Source organism: Miniopterus schreibersii, assembly GCF_964146895.1.
Source record: "Miniopterus schreibersii genome assembly, chromosome: 5".
In the NCBI taxonomy this organism is placed as follows: Eukaryota; Metazoa; Chordata; class Mammalia; order Chiroptera; family Miniopteridae; genus Miniopterus; species Miniopterus schreibersii.
The window spans coordinates 6,052,440-6,075,663 of record NC_138106.1 but is presented as its reverse complement, the minus strand read 5'-3'; the positions used below and the strand labels follow the sequence as shown (position 1 = coordinate 6,075,663).

Here is a 23,224-nt window from a genome sequence, read left to right as displayed (position 1 = left end):
CACAGTCCAGAGCTCTGCACCCCAAGGACTCTTGCTTTTCTTTTACAAAGAACCTGTTCTTGTGGATGTGGAGGTGCCTGGCAGGGAGGAGGAACCAGCTTCACCAGCCCCCGGGGCCTGTGCCAGAGGCCAGAGGCAGTGAGGTTGGCCGGCTGCCGCCCTCAGAGAGGAAGGGCCTGCCAGCCTGCAGCTGGTGGGAGAGTGAGCCGGGCAATGAGTGGCCCGGGCTGCCTGTCACTACTGGAGCCAATTAAGCAGAGACGGGGTTGAATCGTACGTGAACTTTTATTCCAGTAATGCCGGCAGTGTGGGGGAGCAGCAGGTCATCCACGAAAATCTGCTCCACCCCCTCCCCGTGATCCAGCTGCTTATATTGGGTAGAAGGACAGAGATCACACGGGGAAGTGGGAACTACAGGCGTGGGGACGTCGGCGAGGCGTGGTGCTAACAGGTCTCAGGCAATGCGGCCGGGGGTCTCTAAGGGCGGGCGCCCCCAGGACTCCGCTGTTTTGGCAGAGGTTGTTAATCTTTCCATGATGATAGACAGTTCTTGGAAAACGAGACCAGACCTCATTCCAAGGTGAAGCCTCATGTCCCGGGGCACACGACTCTCAGCCCGGTTAGAATGCGCTTTCTCTGATCAGATCAGGACAGTCCCTGTCAACAGAGCACGGTTCACATTTCTGCCCCCAACAAGAGGACGGCTGGGCCCCGACGGTCATGGCCCCGCATTCCATTAAAATATAACAGGGGAGATGAGGCAGATATTGAAAAAGACTTGAGGAAAGGCCAGAGGAGGCGCAGGGACCCGAGGCCCGCCCGGAGCTCCCGCTGGCCCCGAGGCCTTGGCATTCCCAGGCTCGGCCGCCTTCTGGGCCTGCTGTTCGGAGCTGGCTAATGATTAACAGGAAATCTGCTGGAACGCACGCACCTTCGGGGAGTGAGGCCTGTGGCTGGCAAAGGCCACCTCTGTGTTCAGAGCCTGGCCGTGACGTGAGGGAAGCACTCGGTGAGGGACTTCCTGTGCACTGCCCTGCTCGGGTCAGGACGCTCCGGTGGCCTGATTGAATTGTTCCTGTGTTTGTGCGGAGAGAGGGCGGAGGCCAAGAAGGCTTCTGGAAACAGAACCTCCCCGAAGCCCTGAGGAGAAGATCTACCTGCCGACGGTAAGCCGGCTCCAGGTGTGGTGGGTCCGTCCACAGGGACAGTCTCCCCCCGGGCGCGGGGCTCTCTAGCTGTCCTCCCGGGTAAGTGCCGGACGGTCAGAACGTCTTCTGCTTCCCGACGTCCACAGAGTTAGGCATTAAAAGGGCGGCTGCTCTGAGAGTGTAGGAATTTGAGACGATTTCTAATCAAGAGGGTGTCCCTTTCGCAGCGAGCTGCTCTGGGGGATGCGCCGAAAGCCGAGGCGGGGCTGGAATGTGGGAGGCCAGGCTCGAGCGCCGGAAAATTACCACGACTCACGCTGCTCCTCAGACAGGCTTTTACCTGGCGTTTGATTAAATGCCCAGAGAGACAGGGGAATTGTTCTGGAGTCTCTGGCAGTCCCAAGGCTGCCCTGAGTCGGGCTGGAGGTACCAGGGCACGCCCAGTGCAGGGCACACGCAGGCGGGGTGCTGAGAGCGTCGGGGCGTGGGCGCCCGCTCGTAGGCGGGGCACGAGCCGGCTGGTTCTCACGCACCACGCGAAGCAGTCCTTTCGTCTGGGGCGTGAGGTTCCTGCTGCCTGAGGCAGGACGGGCGGGCTCCTTTGGATGTTCTGATATCAAGCTCTTTCCAAGAACCCAGAAACGATCGTTTGTGTGGGGGGGTAATTGAGAGAGACGACCGATTCTGCAGTTTTCTTCCGGAGATGGCTAGCTTGGTGAGTCGAGACGATCCGAGGGCTTTGGACTTCTCGGGGTTTTAAGGAATTGGTTGGGGGTCAACGTCTGTCTATTTAGTACAATTTAATAAGACTTCAGATTTTTAAGACGACTTTGGAGTTTTTCAATTAAAAGCAGGTAATTCAAGTCTTCCACAGTGAAATGAATGAGAAGTTAAAATTCAGGGACCGGTCAAACTACTCCATAGAGAAAGTAACTTGCGAATTACCTGGCACGGGTCCTCATGTAATTAGAGCCGCTTGTCTGATTTCAGCTCAGACTTGGAATCAGCTTTGTGACAGTTCCTTCCTGCACACACCCTTCCGATCCCGACACCTCGCCAGCCCACGTCTGTGGCTCGTGGCCTGACCCTACGCCACCCACGCTGGGCTCTGCCCCGCTCCTTAGAAGCGGGGTCTCCTACAGAGCACGCGGGAGAGATGGTGTGCGAGGACCGTGGCGAAGCAGAGTGTTTTATAAGTTGTTATTAGTTCTTCGTCTGCAGCCTGATTGCTTATCAGTGACTCTGGGTGTTTTCTAATGACCTTTAGTTGTTGCCCAGGTTTCCATGACGCTGGGTGCCTACTGCTCATTTATTGCTTTCGGTAAAATGTGTCACCTTTTATGACGCCCAGGGCTCAGTTTCTCCTACATTCCCTGCTGGGCTCTGGCATTCTGGATGATTAGCAGTGATTGACATATGGAGTTGTGTTCGCTGAACCTCGAAAAGAGGTCAGTGATTTAATTGGGGATCTTGAACAAATCTCAGACGTCTGTGATTTCAGTCGGGTGTGTGCACAGCTGCTGCTGAGGCACACAGTGTTTTTGGGGTTTGCCGAGTCTAGTTCAGAGTATGGCGGGGGCCAGGGCTCCGCACGGAAAGGTCCTCCAGTGCAGACGCTCTGAGCCTCACGCCTGGACGCGAGTGGTTAGTTTAGTGCACATGCTGACGTCTGCTTTCCAGAGATGCCAGGAAACGGGTGTGGAAACCCACGTTCCTCCTCATGGGCTGTGAGTCCCCAGTGGCACACTCACATGTAACACGGGGTGGTGGCCTGGGCATCGCTGCGATCCGGCACTGCCCCAGTTTTACCCTGCGTCTGTGGGAGGCGTGGTCCGCAGACCTCAGCGTGGCAGGTATTTCCCGGTGCCCATGTCAGGGCTTGTATTTCTGCCGGTGGCTCTGTCCCCTATGGCCTGTAAGAGAGGAAAGGGGCGGATCCCTGGACAGGGGCATCAGCACACTGCAACAACCCTGACACGGGGCTCTGATGGAACCGGGCACCCCGTGTTCTGGAGGGATGCTTGGTTTCCCCCCCACAGCTGTGAAATCTGGGTGATGCCAGAGACAAAGGGAAAGTCACTCTTGGGTCACTGTGGTCCATAGGTGGGTTGTTGAAGAGCATTTCAAATAGAGACCCTTTCTTAAGGTTAAGGAGGAGCTGTTTTGGGTGTGTGTTTTGTAGACAGTTTGTGATACATCAGTGGATGATTTAGCCCTAAGCGCTTCCGTGAGCCCAAGCAGTGTTGGTGATCGCCTTGGATAGGCCCGTCTTTGGGAGGAGAGAAAGGTAAACCGAAAAAAAATGCGGGGATGGAGGTTGAGCGAGAGGGTTATCAGAGCAAAGGGGTTGAAAGGGAGGGCCGGGAGGTGTACATGACAGGGTCCCCGTGTGTTGCCTGGGGCTGATAAGGCCTTACTCTGCCTACTCCTAACCTCCTCTACCTCTGGCTTCTCCCCCTTCCACTCACCCCTCCCTCTACCCCAGCCCCGGAGCCCTTGCTGCAGTTCCTCAAATGTGCCAGTCACCATCCCACCCCAGGGCCTTTGCACCTGCTGCTTCTCTGCCTGGGAAGCTCTTCTGCAAGTATCCACATGGTGTCACCTCCCCCCCTTCACTGTTCAGAGAACACCTTCTAGGGTAGCCTTCCTCTGGCCTCCCTGTTTGAGGTGATAGCCAACCCCCACCCTCAGCACCCCCCCCCCACATACATTCCCTTGTCCTATATTTTCCCACAGCTCTTGCTGCCTTCTAATAGGCTTATGGTCTATTTCTTCCCTTTGTTGCCTGTTTCCCTTTTGATAGTGTAAACGTGTTGTACGCAGGATTTTCTTTTCTCGGTGATTAAAGCATCATGATTGCAGTGACCAGCTGTAAGTCCAGGCTGCTGCGTCGTGGTCAGTAGTTCAGTGGTGAAGGGGTACCGTGGGCATCCCCTAATTTATACACAGGCTTGGGAGCAAGGTCGTGTAATACGGTGATCCTCAGACGTGAGCACGTGCCAGAATTGGACATGGTTTAGACTGGTGGCCAGGCTCACCTCTGGAGTCTCTTTTCCAGCAGGTCTGGGGTGGGCCCAAGCATCTTGTTTTCTAACAAGTTCCCAGGTGAGGCCGGTGCCACTGGCCACTCAAGCACTGAGTCACCCGTCCTCTGACACACAGGGTCCAGTCGGGCTCCGCTAAGCTCTGCGTGGTAAACACGCATCAGCGATAGGCTAACTGCTGGCCTTGTTTTCCCAGGGTGAGGAGGAACATGCGGAGATGGAGGGCAGCTGGAGAGGGATCCTGGCTGCGCTGGTCGTCGTGGCTGGCCTAGCAGGTGAGCTCGGGGCAACGTTCCGGGGCTTCCACTTGGAGTGGGCGGAGGGAAGCCTGGGAGGGGGCTGGTGCTCACGGCTGCCAGACGGTTGCTCCCCAGGCCCTTCCGACCGAGGGGCCTCTTCGGTGGGGTCCGTTTCCTGCTGCATGGACTCAGCTCCGGGGCAGTGCCGCAGAGGCAGCTGACCTCCCAGTTCTCTTCACGGGGGTTCGTGCCTCCTGGCCATTTGCCTTCGGTACCTCTTCACAAGTCATTGCTCCTGGTGAAACGTCCTGTCCCTCTTCTGTTTCTATCTGGTCTTCAGGGAAGGCTGACTCAGGTGTTGCCTCCTCCATGCAGCCTTCCTGTCCTTGCTGTTTTCAGAGTGATAATCTGTTTTTATAATCTGTTTCCTTAATCTGGACCGCTCCCAGAGTGTCGGTCAGAATGGCCCCTGGGGCGTCCCAGGCCAGGGTCCCCCGGTCAGACCCAGCTTTGTAGAGATGAAGCGTGCAGACCTTGGGGTCCTTAGGGTAGCTAGAGTTTGTACCCCCCGCTTGGGTTTGACTCCACCTTGTCCATGTGTCATTGCTCAGGTGTCTTGTCTTGCTTTCCCGGCTGGATGGCAACCTCTCAGGGCAGTCATCCTGTGTTCCTTCCCACTATGGTCTTGAGGCCTGGTGACGAAGAATGATCTCCATACAGAAAAGTGCAGCCACAAAGGCCCGGCCTGATGCGCTAGCACAGGCCGGACACATTCATGTAACAGCAAGAGGCCGGGAACCCTCCGCGGGTGCTTCCTTCACCCTCCCCTCGCCTCCCCAAAGCGACCATTATTCTGACTTCTAACTGCGCAGATATGTTCTACTGGGTCTGTGCTTTATAGTGAACTCTATTCCCGATGGCTAGATAATGTTTTTTAAAACTCTGGCCGATGGAGCATACCAGAAGCGGGGCCATCGGCGTGTGCTCCATGCAGTGAGGACTGTTTTGTACATTCTGATTTGGGGTTATTTACACGTGAAGTCTGTGGGCACCAGGCTGTGGTGTTAACCTATATTTGAGGCAAAGGTGTTTGAAAGTCCCTGCTTGATAGGACGCAGTGCTCGGTGTTGAGTAGGTGCTGATAAAACTCTTCTGTGGAGCGGAGAGGAAAACACCACGCCTGCTGTGCGGGGCTTGGGGACTTGTGTGGCTGGCAAACCCGGCTCAGCACACAGTTAAGGGATGTGGCTCCAACTAGGCTATTTCGGACACGGTTGCAAAATATTTCTTCCAGAAGCTTAGTGGGAAACTGATGAACTCTGGGTCCATGGTTTTTCACAGGCATTTCTCCCGGAGCTCTGTTTTGAAGGCAGGGATGGCTTTGGTTGAGGCCTGGAGATGGATCTTCCAGGAGGGGCGAGTATTATGGGCTAATTCTAGAGCTGTCTGGGGGATGGGGTACATAGCAAAAGACTGAGCCCCTTGGATGCTTCTTGGGGTAGAGACACCTTGGTTTGCAGACTTGGCTATGAGTAGCTGAGGGCTACCCCCATGTGCACCCATTGGACTCTGCCAGCCCTCCACTTGGCTGGGAGCTGAGGAGCAACACTAGCATGCCAGGCTGGTCACTGCCTGTGCAAAGGGCCTGGGGCCAGAAAGAGTTGGTAAAAAAGAGTTGGTGAGAAGGGCGGAGTTTGGGGCAAAAGGAAGTTGATGTGAGACTAAGTAGGGTGTCAGGATATGGTAATGGTAAGGATTATCTGGTCTTGACTGTAAATGATGGAACTATTTAAACAAAGTCGTGTGTGGAGGTGGGGGTAAGGGAGGGTTCCTGATCATACTGGTGTGCTGAGAAGACCCCTCTAACTGCCACGCGGAGAGCAGTTTTCGGTGGTGGTGGTGGCACAGCAATGATGCTCTGGCTTCTTGCCGCTGCCAGCAGGAAGCTCAGGCCCATCTCGGACCCGCTCCCTCACTTCTCACTTTCCTCCCTGCGATCCCAGCCCCTGAGGCGTTTGAACCCCCCCTTTCTCTTTCAGAGCTGCCTCGGAGCAGTTCTCTCCTCCTGCCGTCCACACTGTTTCCTTCTTCCTTCTGGCTTTTAATTGTCTGCTTCTCTACTCATTTCTAATGTTAAGTAAGAGGTGGGAGAAGGTGAGGGGCCAGGGAAGAGGGGAGCAGAGGAATAGAGGCAACTGGCTGCTATTTTGGGGAGCTGAGAAAAAGCCGTCGTAGGACTTCTGTTCAGGATCAGTTTGTGGGGGACAGGCGGGAGCCACGGACGCTGCAGATGTGCTGCTGTCTGCGTGGCTTCAGTTTGCCGATGGCGGGATGCGGCAAGTAGAAGGGAAGCTTTTCAACCCTGGGAGGCAGCCCGCCCTCTATTCGGAGGTGCCTGAGGCGGTGGATCGTGGGGCAGGAGAGGAACCGGGGGCAGGCTGCAGACGTGCATTTGAGAGTCGGAGATTGTTGGCATGAATAAGTATCTTGCAGGTGGATAACCCCCTCCTGGGGGGGCCTGGTGTTGGGGGAGCACTGTAGCTGGTGGCCCGGGAGGCTCCCGGGAGGGGCACTTGGATCTTTCCCATGGCTTGCCCCGCGTGTGCCTTTTTGCTCTACAAAGGGAAGGGGGAGCAAAGGGGAAAGGGAGGCCCTGTGCTGAGGTAGGTGACTATGACTAAAGGTCTTATTTACAGTTTGCTCGCGTTTGTCCTGGGTGGGACGGTGTCACGCACAGCACCAGCGACGGGACGGGAGAGGGAGGAATGAGGTCCCAGGTTGCAGGACCCACGGCACGTTTCAGGAAAGGCAGCCTCTGAGTCACCAGGAGGAGCAGAGACTGCGGGCTGCACTGTCCGGCGACTTAGTGCGTAGGGTTGGTGCCTCCTGTTGAAGTTAAAGGTCAAGTTCAAACTCAAAGAGTTTCCATTTGGCACGGGTCCCGCCCTCTCACCTCCCCAGCTGCAAAGCCAGCTTTGTCACCTTTGTGTTGTGTTGGTCACACAACAGTCCGCAGGGCATTAAAGACAGGCGTGGGGTGCGCAGTGTCTGGAGTGAAATAATCGACCTCGCACCAGGCCGTGAAGGGGCCACGCTCCCAGATGGTTCCTCTGCGGCTTACTCTGCTGCAGTGGCAAGCCGGGGTCCCTGCATCTCTGCAGCCCCGCACCCAGCCCCGCGGGCTCCTGCCCAGTCCCACTGACCTGAGTCGGAGGGGGGAGCGTTGTTCTGGCGCTGTGGAGCGTGAGGGACATCTGCCTGTCGCTCCCCCGGGGGCAGGACTGGCTGCTGCTTTTCTTCTGTCCCTCCTCTGAAGGTGCAGTTCAGGGCTCCGGGAAAGGGCCCAGTTGGCACAGCAGCTGCGGCTTCCCCGGGAGACTACCTCTGACTTCCCTTCCTCAGGACCCTCTATCCTCTTATCCTGGATAGAGCGACTTGCCCAGGGCTGAAGGAGAGGATCCAACCTGAGCTGTTATTTAAGTCACACTTTCTCTCTTTTCTCTCTCATGCCCAGAGGTAAGTGAAGAATAGAGATTAGCGGTCACGTCTACCCAACCGGGGAGTAGCCTTGGTCACCTCTGGCCTGCTCTCAGTCCTGCCTCTTTGCAGGCCCCTCCTTGACCCAGGCTGCCCCTCCGCCCGGTCCTGCTGGCCTCGGACCCCATCCGTGCAGTGGTTCATTTCCTGCCCTTCGCCTATTCCTGCGGTGCGTTTCCACACTGCATCCTGGGTACTTAGAAGTGTTGCTGTGTTAATATGTCCAGCTGTGCGCTTTCTTCCCAGAAATCTTTAGCCGTAATGAGATTTCTTTTAGAACCTGCCTTGCAACTTGACCTTATCAGGTTGGAAGGGGAGAGGGAGGCTGCAGTTATCTGATGGCACTCAATGTATATGGGGGGCCGCCTGGTCCACCTGCAGGGATCACACAACTCCACGAGGTAACAGGAGCCCCTCACAGTCTTGCTGATGTGCAGGTGTGTGGTCTGCCAGGGCGCCTTTTTGCTATAAACCCTGAGTGTGATCAGAGGGGAAAGAGTGGAAAGGAGGGGAATTCAGAGCGGGAAGGTCTGAGGATCCCGGCTGTGATCACAAGTACTGGGATGTTGCTGGTCTTCGTTTTCTCAGAGTTAGAACACAGGTGATGGAAGATGGGAACAAGTGACCTTGAAGACTAGCCATTGCCATGCTTTAAGTTATTATTACAAACATGGGAAAGTCAAGGAAAACTCTGGGCGCCTATTCGCTCTTCTAGGGTGAAAAGAAGATCAGTCCTAAATGACCCAAAGATCCCCTGAGTTCTTCAGTGCAGAGCACTCTTGTGCCAGGTGATCATGAGAGAGTTCACGTGAACTGGAGAGCCCCGGTGCATCCCACGGGGAAGACCAGTCAGAATTGTCATCCTGGTTAAAACCAGTGTCACAGAGCACCTGGTGAGCGAAGGGCAGGATTTGTGAAAAGGGTGAAGCAATGCCACTTTAATGTAGGATTTTCTTGGCTGGTCTTATTGGTCAACATGGTCCTCCTTGCGGGTCTTGTGATAGTGACTGTTCCCTGAGTACCTGAGGGTCCTGTGAAGGGCTTTACTTGGTTATCCTGGTTGGTTCTTGAAACACGTCGCTGTGGCACTAGTGTCCCTGTTTTGCAGCTGAGGGGAGTGGGGCATGGAGAAGTGGAGATGACTTGTTGGGTGAGTCAGGACACTCATTCTGGAGTCCATGGTCTTACTTACACTCTGGAGTGTTGAGTTTTAAACTCAACTAGATGTGGTGAGACTTTCTAGGGAGCTGCCAAATGCGTCCCTTGAGCATTCTCAGGAATGGATCTAACTCCCTATGTCCTTCTACCCATTATCCCTCCCTCTGCCTTGGCTAGTCCTCAGGAGGAGGGCTGTGGCACCAATGACAGTACCGTCTTCTTGATACTTTGAGACTGACTTTCCCATAGCTCCATGACGGTATACTCGGGACCCAACTTTCATCTCTCTCCAGCTATATTTCTTCTCCCGCAACCTTGTTCATTCCCCAGCCACAGACACTGTCCTAAGCACCCCATGTGGGGGCTCTCAGGCTGCAGGGGGCAGGAAGGGCTATGATCACAGCACCCCGGGGTCCCCAGCCTTTGTGAAGACAAGGTACTCCACTGCCCCCTCCGAGCCCCGGGAGAAGGTTGTCCTCATTTCACTGGGAGAAAAAACATGCTCATTTCATAGTGAGGCTGAAAAGCTTCCCTACTGTGACAGAGCTTGGCTAGTGGTGGCTCTCTGGGCCACACTGAGGTCATATACTTAAGGTAACAGCCCGTAGGAAGTGGAGAGGAGCGCTGTTCCCTCATTGCCAATCCAGCTGGGATGCTGAGGACTGTGGAGTGAGGGGAGGGGTGTGGAAAGGAGGAATGGAGTGCCTTCCTGTCCACTGGATGCTCTTCTGGGGAGGCCTGGTGTTGGGACCAGTAAGACATGGAGTCTGAGTCATAGGACAATCACTCAGATGTCACAACTTGTATGCAGGAGGGTTCAACTCTACCATGGACCTATATAGATTCATTCACTTACTTGAAAAACTGGTTGTCTTTTAGCTTCTGGATCCAGCCAAATCATAGAAGGACCCAAGAATGCAACGGTGCTGGTGGGCCAGGAGGCCCACTTCAACTGCACCATCTCCAGGGGCTGGAAGCTCATCATGTGGTCTCTGAACGACACTGTGGTCCTGATCGTCACGACCACACAGCTCATCATTCCCGATAAGCGCTTTTTCTCCAAGAGTTACGAGGAGGGCGGTAACTTCATCTCTGAGCTGATCATCTATGACGTGCAACCCAGCGACGCGGGGCACGTCAAGTGCAGCCTGGAGAACAGTGACCACCAGAGATCTGCTTTCCTTTCAGTCCAAGGTGCGTATGCGGGTAACTCTGAAGGGGAGCATTCGGAGCCCATTGGGTTCAGTGTCAGAGGAATGGAAGGGACCTTCTGAAGTTCCTGCCATATAGGATGGCCTATGGGACACCCTCAGTTGGTGTTACACTTAGAGTTATTCTGAGCCCATGAGTGTTCTGTGGGATTTGTCAGCCCCTCCCCGCCTCCTTTCTTTCATGTGCTGGCAGCTATTCTGCACTGATGCACGTTCGCTGGTTTGTTGCTTGTTTCTCCCTCTCCTGTCTTTTTCATTGACTCTCTTTCTGCTTCCTCTCTGTTTCTCCCCCTTTCTCCTTCCAGCTTTTCTGTCCGTTTCCGTGGTTCAGGCCCTTAAAGCCGGGCTCTCCCTTTCCCACCTCATCCACTGCGGTGCCTACTGGCTTCCCCGGAATTTCATCCTGGAAGCTTCTGGGGCCAGCTGCCCACACTCCTCTGTGCGGCAGCGAGAGTCGATGACAGTCCTGCCCTGCCCCCATTCGTTCACACGCTCCACTCTATTTCTTCGCCTTCGGTTATTTTTGATTTTACACCACTTTGACACCTTTATCAGCTTTGAATCATGCTTTACTTTTCCCCTTTTCCAGCTTAATTTCCCCAGTTTATTACTCTTCCCGCCCCCCGTGGTTCTTACAGACAAAGGTGTGTCTAGGGTTTTAGGGAAAAGAAAGAAGTAAACAAAATTTAGGATAATGGATAGCTGACTTTTTATTTTCAAAAGTTAATTTTTAGGTGCTGAAGATCATGCTACATAGTGAAAAAAATAAGAAGGATCATTTACAAGGACTGAGAACATCTTTTTCAAAGTTGAATCCCTTTGAGGTCCTTCAAGATGCAGTTACCCTATTTCCAGATGCGCCAGAGCTAGCAGAGCGCCTGCTTTCTGCGGCAGCATTTTTTACAGCAGACCACATTGCGTCTTTGAAATTTTTTTTATGTATATTTATTTGCTTGTCTAGGAGAAATTCCCAGAGATTTGGTCTGTGCTCATGCTGCTATCAAATCTAATTGGATAACATTTGGTGCAGATACATGTCTACCTATCTCTACTTGCATTTTTTAATTTAGCCAAATCATTGTGTCTTTACTTTTATGTGGTTTACTTAGGGGAATAATGATACTTTGTGATTTCGTGATATTAAGTGATTTTGTGAGGCTACCTGGATTCCTGGCCTATAGTGCACGACCAGATTCTTATTATAGTGATTAGTGGCATAAGGGAAAGAACACTGGAAAAGGAATCGAAGATATGAGTTCTGGTTTTCCTTTCATCAGTTTCCCACCTTGGGGACCCTGCGTTGGCTCAGTTTCCTCATCTCTAAAATTGGGACAAGCTTCCTCTGCCCACTTCGCAGGTTTGCCGTGAGGATCAATGATGACATGACTGAGGACGGTTTGAAGCCTCCCAAGCCAGAGTGGTCTAGCGGTTAACAGGGCAGACTCGGGAGGCTGACTGCCGGGCTCAGGTTCTGGCTTGACTGTGAGATCAGTTGAGCAGGTCTATGTAAAGTCTTCAGAACAGCTCCTGGCTCTTTGCAATCTCTGGATGAAAGAGATTTGCATAAATACAAAATAATGTCACTCTTCTTCTTAATTTATTTCCATTTAAGATGTAGGTATTTTTCACAAAAGTTTATTAACCTATGTTAACATGTCATAGGTTATTATTGTTATTTTTGAATATTTAGAAATAAACAAATATTTGAGTCTAATTTCAAATATGGTAAGTCTTGATAGCTGTAACCCACATAAACAAAAGGCCTTTGGGGTCCTCAGTGGTCTGTAAGAATGTAAAAGGGATGGAAACCGTAAGGATCAATAACTACTAATTGAGTCAAATCATCTCATTTGACAGGTAGGAAATAGGCTGAAAGTTTCAGGGACTTGCCCAAGGTTATATGGCAAAGCCAGGATCAGGGGCAGAGGTTTTGATTCTCAGTCCAGTGCTCTTCCCATTATATGACGCAGCTGGGAGTTTGGGATATTTTAACTGGAACATTTCAATGTATTTGTGTTTCAGGAAGGCTGTCTTTACCAGGGCCAAGCCTCAGGTGATTTTAGTGACATTGGCACACATCAGTGCTATTTTCAGAGGGGTTATTTCCAGTGTCAACACTGGCACATACCAGTAGGTCCTCAATAAAAACCTTTAAAGAATTATCTGAGCAGTATATTCTGATACGTGATTGAGGGTAGTTATTTCTTTAATTCTGTTGGATTTGATTTTGATTTAATTTTTAGCTAGAAAAACATTTAAAGGCATATCATAGGAAGTTATGTTTAAAAATATGTAACAATCCCCCCCCCCAAAAAAAGAGAGAATCCGACTGACCAAGGGAATTTCCCATGAGACTGAGATGTGCCCACCTGACAATGAAAAGAAGGTAAAGGTTATTTCCCTTTTTGCTTTGCTCCCAGGCAGCTCAGGACAACTTTAGTTATGTAGCCCCCATGGCAGGCACTTCTGCCTTCTCTTTCTCATATAATTTATACTTCCCTGGATCCTGATTTTTATTCATTTCTCTAGAATTATATGTTTCCTGGTGAGCAATCTCACTTTCCTTGGTGGACCTGGAAAGTAGAAATAAAGACAGGTTTCCCACTGCAGACTCAGCCATCCTGGGTTCGGGGAGGTAGTATCCATGTGATGTAATTGGAAGGAAAAATGAAAGAAAGCCTGGAACTGAGAGGTGTGGCCGTTCCTTCAGAATGTTTCTCTTTTCTTCTTTAGTTATAGGGAAGTTGCTCATTCACAGTGACAGTCTTGTAGTCATTGAGGATGAACCTTGTAATGTGACTTGCCGTGCTGTGGGCTGGACCCCGCTCCCGGATCTTTCCTGGGAGATCAATGCTTCCGTGAGCCATTCAAGCTATTACTCTGTTCCTGAGCCTGACGACCTTCAAAGTGTCCTGAGCATCCTGGCTCTGACGCCGAAGGGCAGTGGGACTTTGACTTGTGTGGCTAACGTGAAGGGGCTGCAAGTCCACGATTCTTACACTGTGTATCTTACTGTGGTTCCGACTCATGTGGGTAAGTGAAGACTTTTTACTTTATGTAAAGCAAATTACTACTGCATGTCTGTATTTTCTATGTCCTGCAGCAAAGAGCTCCAGTCTGATTGCTGATGCCCATGGAAATGGATTTGGGAGATGAGCTTGCCTGCACAGGTTTTCTTTGGTAGGGGAAGGGCAGTCAGTTTCCCTCGAGCGGGTTTAATTCAGCTGAATTCTCCTTAGACCAGGACTAGTGAAGTGAGCAGCCTTCATTATGGCAGCTGGAGTCCCGCCTGCTGCACAGAGGAGAGCGCAGTGGGTGCGTGGCAAGCGTGGCAATGAGTCTTACTTTATTGGACTCATTTGGAAAAGGGTAATTTGTTTCTAAATTATTCATCAAGTTCCAGAGCAGCTGGTGGCTGGCTGCGTGTTGTGTGTTTTATGTAAGTTCTAGTAGCTGAAGACCTCGTTGCCGCCTCTGCTGGGCTGGCGGAGCTGGAGACCAGGAGGCTCAAGGAGCACACGAGGGCCCAAAAGGAAAGAGGCTGCGCCTATCCGGCTCCTTCAGGAATCGGATAAGCATCAGTCCTGACACATATTTCCTAAGCATGCCTGGAATTTGTGTTCATTTCCAGAATAATGCCTTTGAGGATGCCAGTAGCAGTTTAGGAAGTCTAATTCTTTCAAGCAAAAAGTTGCATGAAGCACGTATTGATTTTTTAAAATTTTTATTTTTTGAAATTTATCTTTATTGTTGAAAGTATTACAGGTGTCCCCTTTTTCCCCCCCAATTGACCCCCTCTACCTCACTCCCACCCCCTCCTCAGGCCTTCACCCCATTATTGACTGTGCCCATGGGTTATGCATATATGCATATAACTTCTTTGGTTAATCTCTTCCCACCCTCCTCCACTCCACTTCCCTCTTTCCTCTGAAATAGGATCGTCTGTTGCATGCATCAGTGTCTCTGGATCTATTTAGTTCATCAGATTCTTTTGTTCATTAGCTTCTTCTTAAAGAAGACCCTTCAACTTTTCCTGTAGTGCTGGTCTGGTGGTGGTGAACTCCTTTAGCTTTTTCTTATCTGTGAAGCTCTTTATCTGACCTTCAGTTCTAAAGGATAGCTTTGCTGGGTAGAGCAATCTTGGTTATAGTTCCATGTTTTTCATCACTTTGAATATTTCTTGCCACTGCCTTCTGGCCTGCAAAGTTCCTATTGAGAAATCAGCTGACAGTCGTATGGGTGCTCCCTTGTAAGTAACTAACTGCTTTTCTCTTGCTGCTTTTAAGATTCTCTCTTTGTCTTTAACCTTTGGCATTTTAATTATGATGTGTTGCTCTGGGCCTCTTTGGGTTCCTCTTGTTTGGGACCTCTGTGCTTCCTGGACTTGTAAGTCTATTTCTTTCCCCAGGTAGGGGACGTTTTCTGTAATTATTTTTTCAAATAGGTTTTCAATTTCTTGCTCTCTTTCTTCCCCTTCTGGCAACCCGGGCATGTGCCCTGACTGGGAATCGAACCCTGATCGCCTAGATCCCAGATCGACACTCAACAGCTGAGCCACACCCAGCTGGGCAAAAAAAAAAATCGATTTTCTTGATTCCAGAAGTAATAAGAGCTTTAAGCACTGCAGATGTACATACAACCGACAGCCCTCCCATGCCCTCCTGGAGATAAGCACCTTCAACCCCTGTCTGCCCATCTGGATGGTTTTCTCTTGCTTTAGTGTGTGGGCTGTGAAATGTTAAAAAAGAGCTATCTTGGCAGGACACACGAGCACCCTGTAGAATGTAGTGACTCCTGGTTATAACCTTAGCTTTGTGAAAAGTGGCAATTTCAAAGGAAGGCAAGAAGAGTGGAGAGAGTGACAGTCCTGAGTCATAGCTCTGGCACTAACTGTGTGACTTTGGGCAAGTCTCTGACCTTTGGGCTCAGTTTTCTCGGCTGTAAACCGAGCAGGAGAACAGGGCAGAAGTTCTCTCTCCTGGCAGCCTGTCAGTCTTGGGGGAGCTTTAATGCACAAGGACCCACCCCAGAGGCTCTGATCTAATTGGTCTGCATGGAGCCTGGGAATTGGCATTTTTTAAAAAGCCCCCAAATTACGTTACTGGGCAGTCATGATTGGGGACCACGGAACTGGAAAATCCTGAAAGCCCCTCTTCCCAACCCAGCCTCTCAGGTGCTACTGTCCACCCAGACTGGGACCCCAAACAGCCTGGACTCAGATGCCAGCTGGCCCACTTCCTTGCTCCGTGACTTTGGGCATGTGACTTAACTTCTCTGTGCTTCAGTTTTGTCGTCTGTGAAACTGAGATGATAATACCTGCCTATATGGTTGTTATTATTGTTAGAAGTAAGTGGGTTACAACACTTATGGGACACTCCCTGCCTTCGAGCTCACAGGACAGCAGACTGAGCAATCGTCATCTTTGATGTCACTGATCCAGAGATCTCTTGTGTCCCTTCTGGTCAGCACAAGAGCATGCTCTGCACATGCTGGTGGTGACATTGTGTCAATCCAGTTGGTCTCAAGAAGTTGCTTGTGCCCTTTCGAACTCAGAGCATCTCTGTGAGAGCGTCTGGGAGGGAGGAAGGCAAGCTGTGATGAACTTGGAGATAATCTCCCTTAGTCACTATTTGTGGGTCATGCAGGTGTAGTAGACTCATCCTGACCAGCAAGGCTGAGGCTGCCATTCACCTGAGTCATCACACCCACATTTCACTAAAGGCCCTTGTTAGGGGCAGTGTCCACTTGGACTCCCTATTGCCCATGAGACCCAGGCTGTATCTTCCCCAGAAGGGCTAGTCCATGCCGGACATGCTGTGTGACAGAATGGAAGGACAGGAGCGAGGCCCTGGGTTTTCCCGCCTGAGCGCCTTGACCTGCTTACCTGGCCCCTTTTTGTCCCGGGGCTGGGCTAAGGATGAGATCTCTCCAGGATTCGGTGTTTTTGGTCCACTGTCACAGTGTTTGATTTATCAATATAGGACTAGTATTTATTTTTCTTTTAATCCACTGCAAGTGTACTCATTTAAAAAAATAGCTTCCTACTAAGAAAAAATCCATGATATATAGGCATATGTGTATACATATATTTGTCATATCTGATAAATTAAAAATTATTATTAAAATCAGAAAGGCTCTTCTGCGATGCTCTGGTACAAATCACACCTCCTCGAGGCTCATACACCACGCTCCTTGGGCTCCACTGGAGTAGAGGGAAAGCATAAGTCTCCCCTAGGTGTGCAGCTCAGGGGGAGATTTGACCCCCAATGGAGTGTGGTCACGACATAGGGAGTGAAAGAATGAGCCGTGGGTACCAGCTGCCACTCTGGTGAGAGTTTGGGCTTTTAGGGGAGTGCAGGCCTCACTTGGCTGAACCTGGTGGTTGAATCATGGGACAAGAGAGGGAGCGAGGTTGTAATACCACCTGCTGTCTTCCTCGATTCAGTCGCCATCCCCAGTGAGGTGACCCTTCCCTTTCTTTAAACAGGCTCTCCCTGAGGATAAGCCATCTCTGTGCTAGATCATGTCAGGACAAAGGTGATCATGTCCAGACTGGGCTGACAGACGCTTGGCAGGTTGACAGTTTTCTCCAGCTGGGAGGAGCATTCCAGCAAGTCAACACGTGTGTTGACTTTTTCCAGTATGGGTTTGAAGCCTATCTCCTGAATCTTAAGCCAGACCTTAATGTTTAACCTCAGCTGGCTCCCTTACTATGGGAGTGCCTAATATTTTCAAGCTTCAGTTTGTGATCAGTCCATCAGACTGAGTTTAGGATGACCACAGCCACCTCGAACATATGGGCCATACCTCAGTGTCCTCAGCACCTTCCCGTGCATCTCTTGAGTCTCTGACCAGCCTGGTGACACAAGACTTGCTACAGATGAGTGAGCCAGAGGCCAAAGGGAACACAAGTAGACAGTGGCCCTGAGAGTCCAGTGGTTCCACTGAAATGAAGCCCAAAGACCACCATATCGAAGCTTCATTGATTTAAAAGCAAACCTTAGCTTCCTTCATTGAAGGCTGTTGTTTTAATATTTTCTAATGACTAGCAGCTAATGAAACAGTAGGCGTTTACACTGGGATGCCCCCAGGCACTCAGGGCTGACTGGAAGCCTTTCCTGAGTAGCAGTTCACGTTTAAACAGATGGGCTTCAATGTGACTTGACTTCACCTGTCGGTAAGAAAGTGGCAGGGCTCCCCGGAGCATCCGTGCAGCCCCCCGGTGCATGGCGAGGCGGCACTGTCCTTCCCACAGGGCTTCCCGTGCTGAAGGCTGCCTTCCCATCCGAGGCACTTGGACACTTGAAATGTGGCCAGTGCGACTGAGGCACTGAGCATTTCATTGTATATAATTTAAATTTAAATTTCAGTTTAGCCCGGCCAGTGTGACTCAGTGGTGGAGCATCGACCCAGGAGGTCACGGTTCGATTCCCGGTCAGGGCACATGCAGGGGCTGTGGGCTCGATCCCCAGTAGGGGGCGTGCAGGAGGCAGCTGATCAATGACTCTCATCATTGATGTTTCTCTTTCTCCCTCTCCCTTCCTCTCTCTGAAATTAATAAAAACTTATTTTAAAAAATAAAATAAGAAAAAAATTGGAATTTAGATAGCCACATGACGTGTGTTGGAGAGCTCTGACTCAGGCGTGGCTGGAATAAATCAGCCTGGCTTTTCTCTTCTCCTCTCCCCCCTCCTTTTCCTGCCTGCCTGCCTCCCCTGGCCTTTCTCCCCCAGCCCCACGAGGCCTGGACAAAGCAAGAGGGCAAGGGGACTGAGGAAGGCGGCTCCTGAAGAGCCACGCAGAGCGGTTGCTACGTGGGAAATGAATTCGCGGGTGGGGACTGGGTGGCCCCGGAGTGAAGGCCAGGAACCAAGTTCCTCCCAGAGTGTCCCTTTCCTAGCCAGTCCTCATTTCCTTTGGGCTCTGGACTCTCGACAGGTGGGGACATGGAAGCTAGCACCAAGGTCCACCTTCCAGTCCTGTCCAGCAGTAGCTGCCCAGTAAGACTTTCTTGGCTAAATAAAGGCTGCCGAGCATGGGGAGCGCTACTCCAGCCCAGGGCTGTCTCATCCAGGCCTCGGGCACAGGAGAGGTGACAGCCGAGTGCTCGGGCTGCTGCTAAGCAGGTGTTCACTGGCCAGGGGCTGGATACCGAGGCACACCGAGGGCCGGGGGCCCGGGACACCTCGCTGTGGCAGGCCGCACGGCTCTGAGCTCTGGAAAGCATGAGCTGACTTGCATGCGGCAGGGACGACATTCCCCAGGCGCTCACTAAAATGTTCTTTTTTCTCTCTCGACCTTATAGGCAGTGTTGATAAACCAGGTACCTCGCTGCCTACCTGGGCCATAGTCCTACTTGCAGTGTCATTTTCATTGCTTTTCATCCTGACCGTCGTTCTGATTATAATATTCTGCTGCCATTGTGTCTCCCGGAGAGAGAAAACAGGTAATTTTTTTTTTTGGTTCATATGGATTTGTATGTATTTTTAACTTCTGGTACACGCAGTCGAAGTTCATGAGCTCCTCAGCTCTTTGCAAAGGTACGTTGGCTCTCGGAGTCCTAGAAGGGAAATGTGTGACATTCGCAGAGGGGGAAAGAACTTCCTGAAGAAAGGAAGCCATTCCTTTGGGGCCTGATGCAGGGGGACAGGTCTTCCCACTTCTGAGAAGCTCATGAGGCGGTGCCTTTCTCACCAAAGACACTGTGATTTTTGTGCTTATTTGCAAGGATATAAGGCCACTGTGATGTGTCATTTAGATGCTATTTTTTCCCTAGAATAATACCTATCTATCCCAGCACATTAAAATGGTTTCTATTTCATAGAATTCCAAATCTTCCTTTGACATTGAATGTCAACATAATGGTAGAAAGAAAAAAAGGCCTCCTGTTAACAGAAATAGTACAAATACAATTAATAAAAATAATCACACATTTCTTCTGAATGGGGTCTTTTGAGATATTTCAAGATACAGGAAAGCAGTGGCCTTGTGTGGGGCTCCACAGCGGGGTGGGCTTGTAGAGTTTGGCAGTTTGTGGCATCAGCAATCATAGAATCTTTGGCGTGTGGGCAGCTCGGGACTTTCCAGGAGCTGAGTGGGTGCCCGTCTTATCTTTGTCTCGTAACACCTTCACCTACTTTTATTTGAGTATTTTCTCTAATAAGGTCATTTTCCTTAAAATCAGAATTTTGATGTTAGGCTGCGTGTTAGTTTGATTGCACTTTTAATTTTATGATCACTAGCTGCCGTTCGATGAGCGCCTTTTGCGTGCGTGCCAGGCACCGCATATTCCGTGTGCGGAGCGTGGTCGAGCCTTAACTAGGCTGACGTCTAGCCTCCGCTCTTGCGTGGGGTTGGTGATGGGGGCATTGATTCTGTGATACAACTTTATTCCCTGGGAGGCAGAAAATGAAAAGTTGTGACCCCTGTTGGCCCAGATTTGATGGGAGTTTGTTTTTCGCTGGGAGTTACCCTCTTTGTCACAGAAGAATTATCAAATAAAATAGACTGGAAGGCCTGGGGAGGGGGCGGGAAGAAGATGGAGGGGGTCAGAGTGGGGGAGGGGAAGGGGGCATTTGCAAAACTTCCAACAGCAAAGATAAATTAAAAATAATAATAAATAAAATCTCATTACCTATGTAAATACAAAAAAAAAAATAGAGTGGAATTAAATGAAAACTGTTGGGTGACTTATATTTTAATTCAGAAGTGATTGGGAGCACTTGGTGCGGTCAGGTGACTGTCCACACTAGCCGATGTGACAGAGCTGGGAACATCCCGGTTGCTGGATTCTGCTTCTTATAAGCTTTTGTCCGCTCCACGCAGGCCTAGGCAGAAGGTTTGGGGTGCTGGTGGCCCCAGGAGGATATGCAGAACCACGAGTCTCTGGTTCTCAGCTTCCTCATTTACAACATGGGAACAAGCACGATCTGTAGGTTGGCCGTGAGAATTAAAGAAACTAATATATTAAACACTTCTGTGATCCACTTCTACATAAACCTAGAATTTGTCTTTTATTGAACTTTGAGATGATAAACCCGTGTAAGAGCGAGCTGTTTTTATTCCCCTGGTTTGGAGCAGGTCCAGGGGAGGGCCTGTGACAACCTACTTACAAGGTCTGCCCCCACCAGGTGTGACTCACAAGGGACACAACCTTTCCCCTTGATGTGAACGTAAGCGATCCAGTCAAGTCCCGGACTTCCCCATGACAGTTAGTTCCATGCTTATAAATAGTAAACATCAGGTTTTTTCAAAAGCTGTTTCTGACATCCTGCTTTGCTGGGGCCTGGAGAATTCCCGGTGTCCTGACTGGTCATCTGGGGGCTGTCTGAGGACAGCCAAGGACCCCACTTGGCTGCCCGGGAGCCTTGGGATTGCAGGGAGCAGAGGGACTGGGAGCCCTGTTTCCTGTGCCCTGTCCCTTCGGGAACACCAGCGACACCCCCTATTCCAGACCATCTCTCTCCTTCAAATAAGATTGCTTCTGAGGTTCAATTTAGGGTGTAAATCAGCAGACGTTATTAGAAGTGAAAATAAGTGAGAACATTATCTGAAAAACGAGGAAAAGGAATGCTTTTTGTCTCATAAAACATCAAGAACAGAGGCCTAGACAGAGAGGCAGAGTTGTAAAGAACACGGCCTCAGGGACAGATGACTGGGGACTGGAGTGGGGCCGGGTTACTCCCCATTTTCAATTTCTGTATTTCTTCCAGTCCAAGAACCCATTGAATAGGGGAAAAAAGGGGAAATCTGTAATACTTTCAATAATAAAGATAAATTAAAAAACACATTAGTTATTTAAAGAACCTTTGGGGTGGGGAGGTGAGCATAACTGCCTGAATTGATACCATTGGTACATGTTAATCGAACATGTATCTTAGAATTACAGAAATACAGTGCTTAAGCAGTATAATTCCTTATCTGTTAAAAATATGGTAATGCCAATATAATGGTGTCTAGCCTGTTAGAAATACGATCACACTAACACCTACCCCTTGGGTTGTTGTGATGGTTAAATGAGATAATACCTTGCACAGTGCTGGCGTGGTGCGGGCACATGGCAAGTCCTGACTGAGTGACAGCAGGCATGGGAATGCAGGGCGCCCCCTTCCGGGCGAATGGTGTCTTTATAACCTCGCTAGTCAAACGCAGTATTCACTAAGCACTTATTAGGTGCCTACCATATTTCAGGCACTCAGGGGTTATTTATATTTATGGTAGTAAATGAATTCTACTTTCCTTATGCTCTGAAGGCATTTGAAAATTCTGTGTGGGGGAACTTAATACCCGCTGGGTCACCAATACTCAGTAACGTATTAAAATCAGGGGAGTCTATAAAAATGGATGATTTTATGTTCAGAGTAACTGTTCTGATTTTGCTAATGTAATTTTGTCTTTGTTTTTTTTTCAGAATCCAGTTTCCAAAGTGAAATCATGTGAGTTTGAAAATCACATCTATTTCTGAAAACAAAAACAAATGAAAATCAACCAAACAGCACCACCTCCCCACACACACACACACACACCCCACATACCTGAAGGGTTTTAGGGTTATGTCACTCAAAATTAAGTCCTGAAAATGGACAGCTCTGAAAAACCCCTATGCCATCACAAATGCAGGTGGCAGCCAGCATTAATTGTAGAATACACGAGGTGGGTTGCTGCTGTCTCCGTGGGACTTTTCCTGGCTCACTTAGGAAATCTGATGTTTTCGACGTGGTGTCTGGCATTTGCAGCTCTTTCCACAAGAGGACACTGTGCACCATGACTGTTGTCCCTCCTGCTCTGAGTCAAGGCCGGGACTCAGGACCATTGTGAGGCCCTGAGAGCCAGGCTGCGGTCCTGCTGGAATTCCCGGGGCGGCGGAAAACAGTGAGAGGAGCCGGGTGGGTCGGGGCGCAGGAGACTGACCGGCAGACAAGTGAGGAAGGGTGGCTGCTTGTATGCCGGAGAGGGGAGGGGACTGAAAAGTTCCTTCCATGCCTACAGCTGTCCAGAAGCAGCCGCAAGCCCCTGGAAGGCAACCACAATACTACAAGAGGCCGTTGAAAGGCCTGCAGTATTTACATAGTCATAAATGCACTAAAGGGGAGGGACTTCCAGCAGCGGATTTGTCGCGGGTGTTATGAAAAAGCCGTCAGTATTTTATTAGATGATTTTTCAACGGCTGCAATTTGAAAGCAACTCTGGGCTACACGTGGCGCATGAAGACGTGTCTGATTGTGTGTGGCAATGTCCCGTCCCCGCCCGGGCCCCACTCGCTCCCTGGTAAGGGTGCGCTTGAGAGAGGCAGCTCCCCGCCCTCTGAGGACATCACAAAACAACAATCTGAAAATGCGCCTCCTTGGGGCCTGACTTAGGGCAGGCGGACAGGATGGACACGTGGCCGATGATCGCTCTGGCATCCCCTCGGTGACCGTCCCTGGCGGGACGGGGCCCGCATTCCTCCGTTCACCACCTGACTGTGTACCGCCTCTCACGTCTAGTCCCTGAGATCTCAGGTGATTGCAAAACACAGCGCAGCGGTCAGCAGCCCCGCAGGGCGTGACCATCACGACGGCGACAGCAATAAGCAGGACAGCCGTCGTGATGATCAAACAGCCCTGTGCTCTGAGCGCCTGGCATTCGTGCCGGGCACTGCGCTGCCCCGGGGAGAGGCTTCCCCTCGCTTAACGCTCACAGTGATTTCAGGAGGCCGGTTTCCCATTTTGGAGATGAGGAAACTGAGGGTACAGACAGGTTAAGTACTGCGCCCGGATCTCCTGTGTAGGGAGCGGACGGGTCAGAACGTGAACCAGGCCGTTCTGCCCGGGCCTGGCCCGGGTCCACGCGCAGCTCTCGCACTTGGACCTGAGTGTGTTAGGCCAGGGGAGGAATTCGGGGCGGC

General features: G+C 50.8%; 1 protein-coding gene across 4 annotated transcripts in view; it reads left to right on the top strand.

Annotated features, from left to right (window-relative positions):
- Nucleotides 1-977: 977 nt before the first annotated feature.
- IGSF5 (immunoglobulin superfamily member 5) overlaps nucleotides 978-23,224 on the top strand; it is a 33,700-nt gene continuing 11,453 nt past the window's right edge. Inside the window, exons 1-6 of one of the 4 annotated variants that reach the window (XM_081138661.1) lie at nucleotides 978-1,166; nucleotides 4,389-4,467; nucleotides 10,006-10,320; nucleotides 13,071-13,370; nucleotides 18,644-18,784; nucleotides 21,749-21,773. In XM_081138661.1, the coding sequence (XP_080994787.1) occupies nucleotides 4,410-4,467; nucleotides 10,006-10,320; nucleotides 13,071-13,370; nucleotides 18,644-18,784; nucleotides 21,749-21,773 (839 nt within the window). In that variant the 5' untranslated portion in view covers nucleotides 978-1,166; nucleotides 4,389-4,409. Of the gene's footprint in view, nucleotides 1,248-4,388; nucleotides 4,468-10,005; nucleotides 10,321-13,070; nucleotides 13,371-18,643; nucleotides 18,785-21,748; nucleotides 21,774-23,224 lie in introns of all 4 variants that reach the window. The other 3 variants (XM_081138660.1, XM_081138662.1, XM_081138663.1) reach the window with 3 other exon arrangements.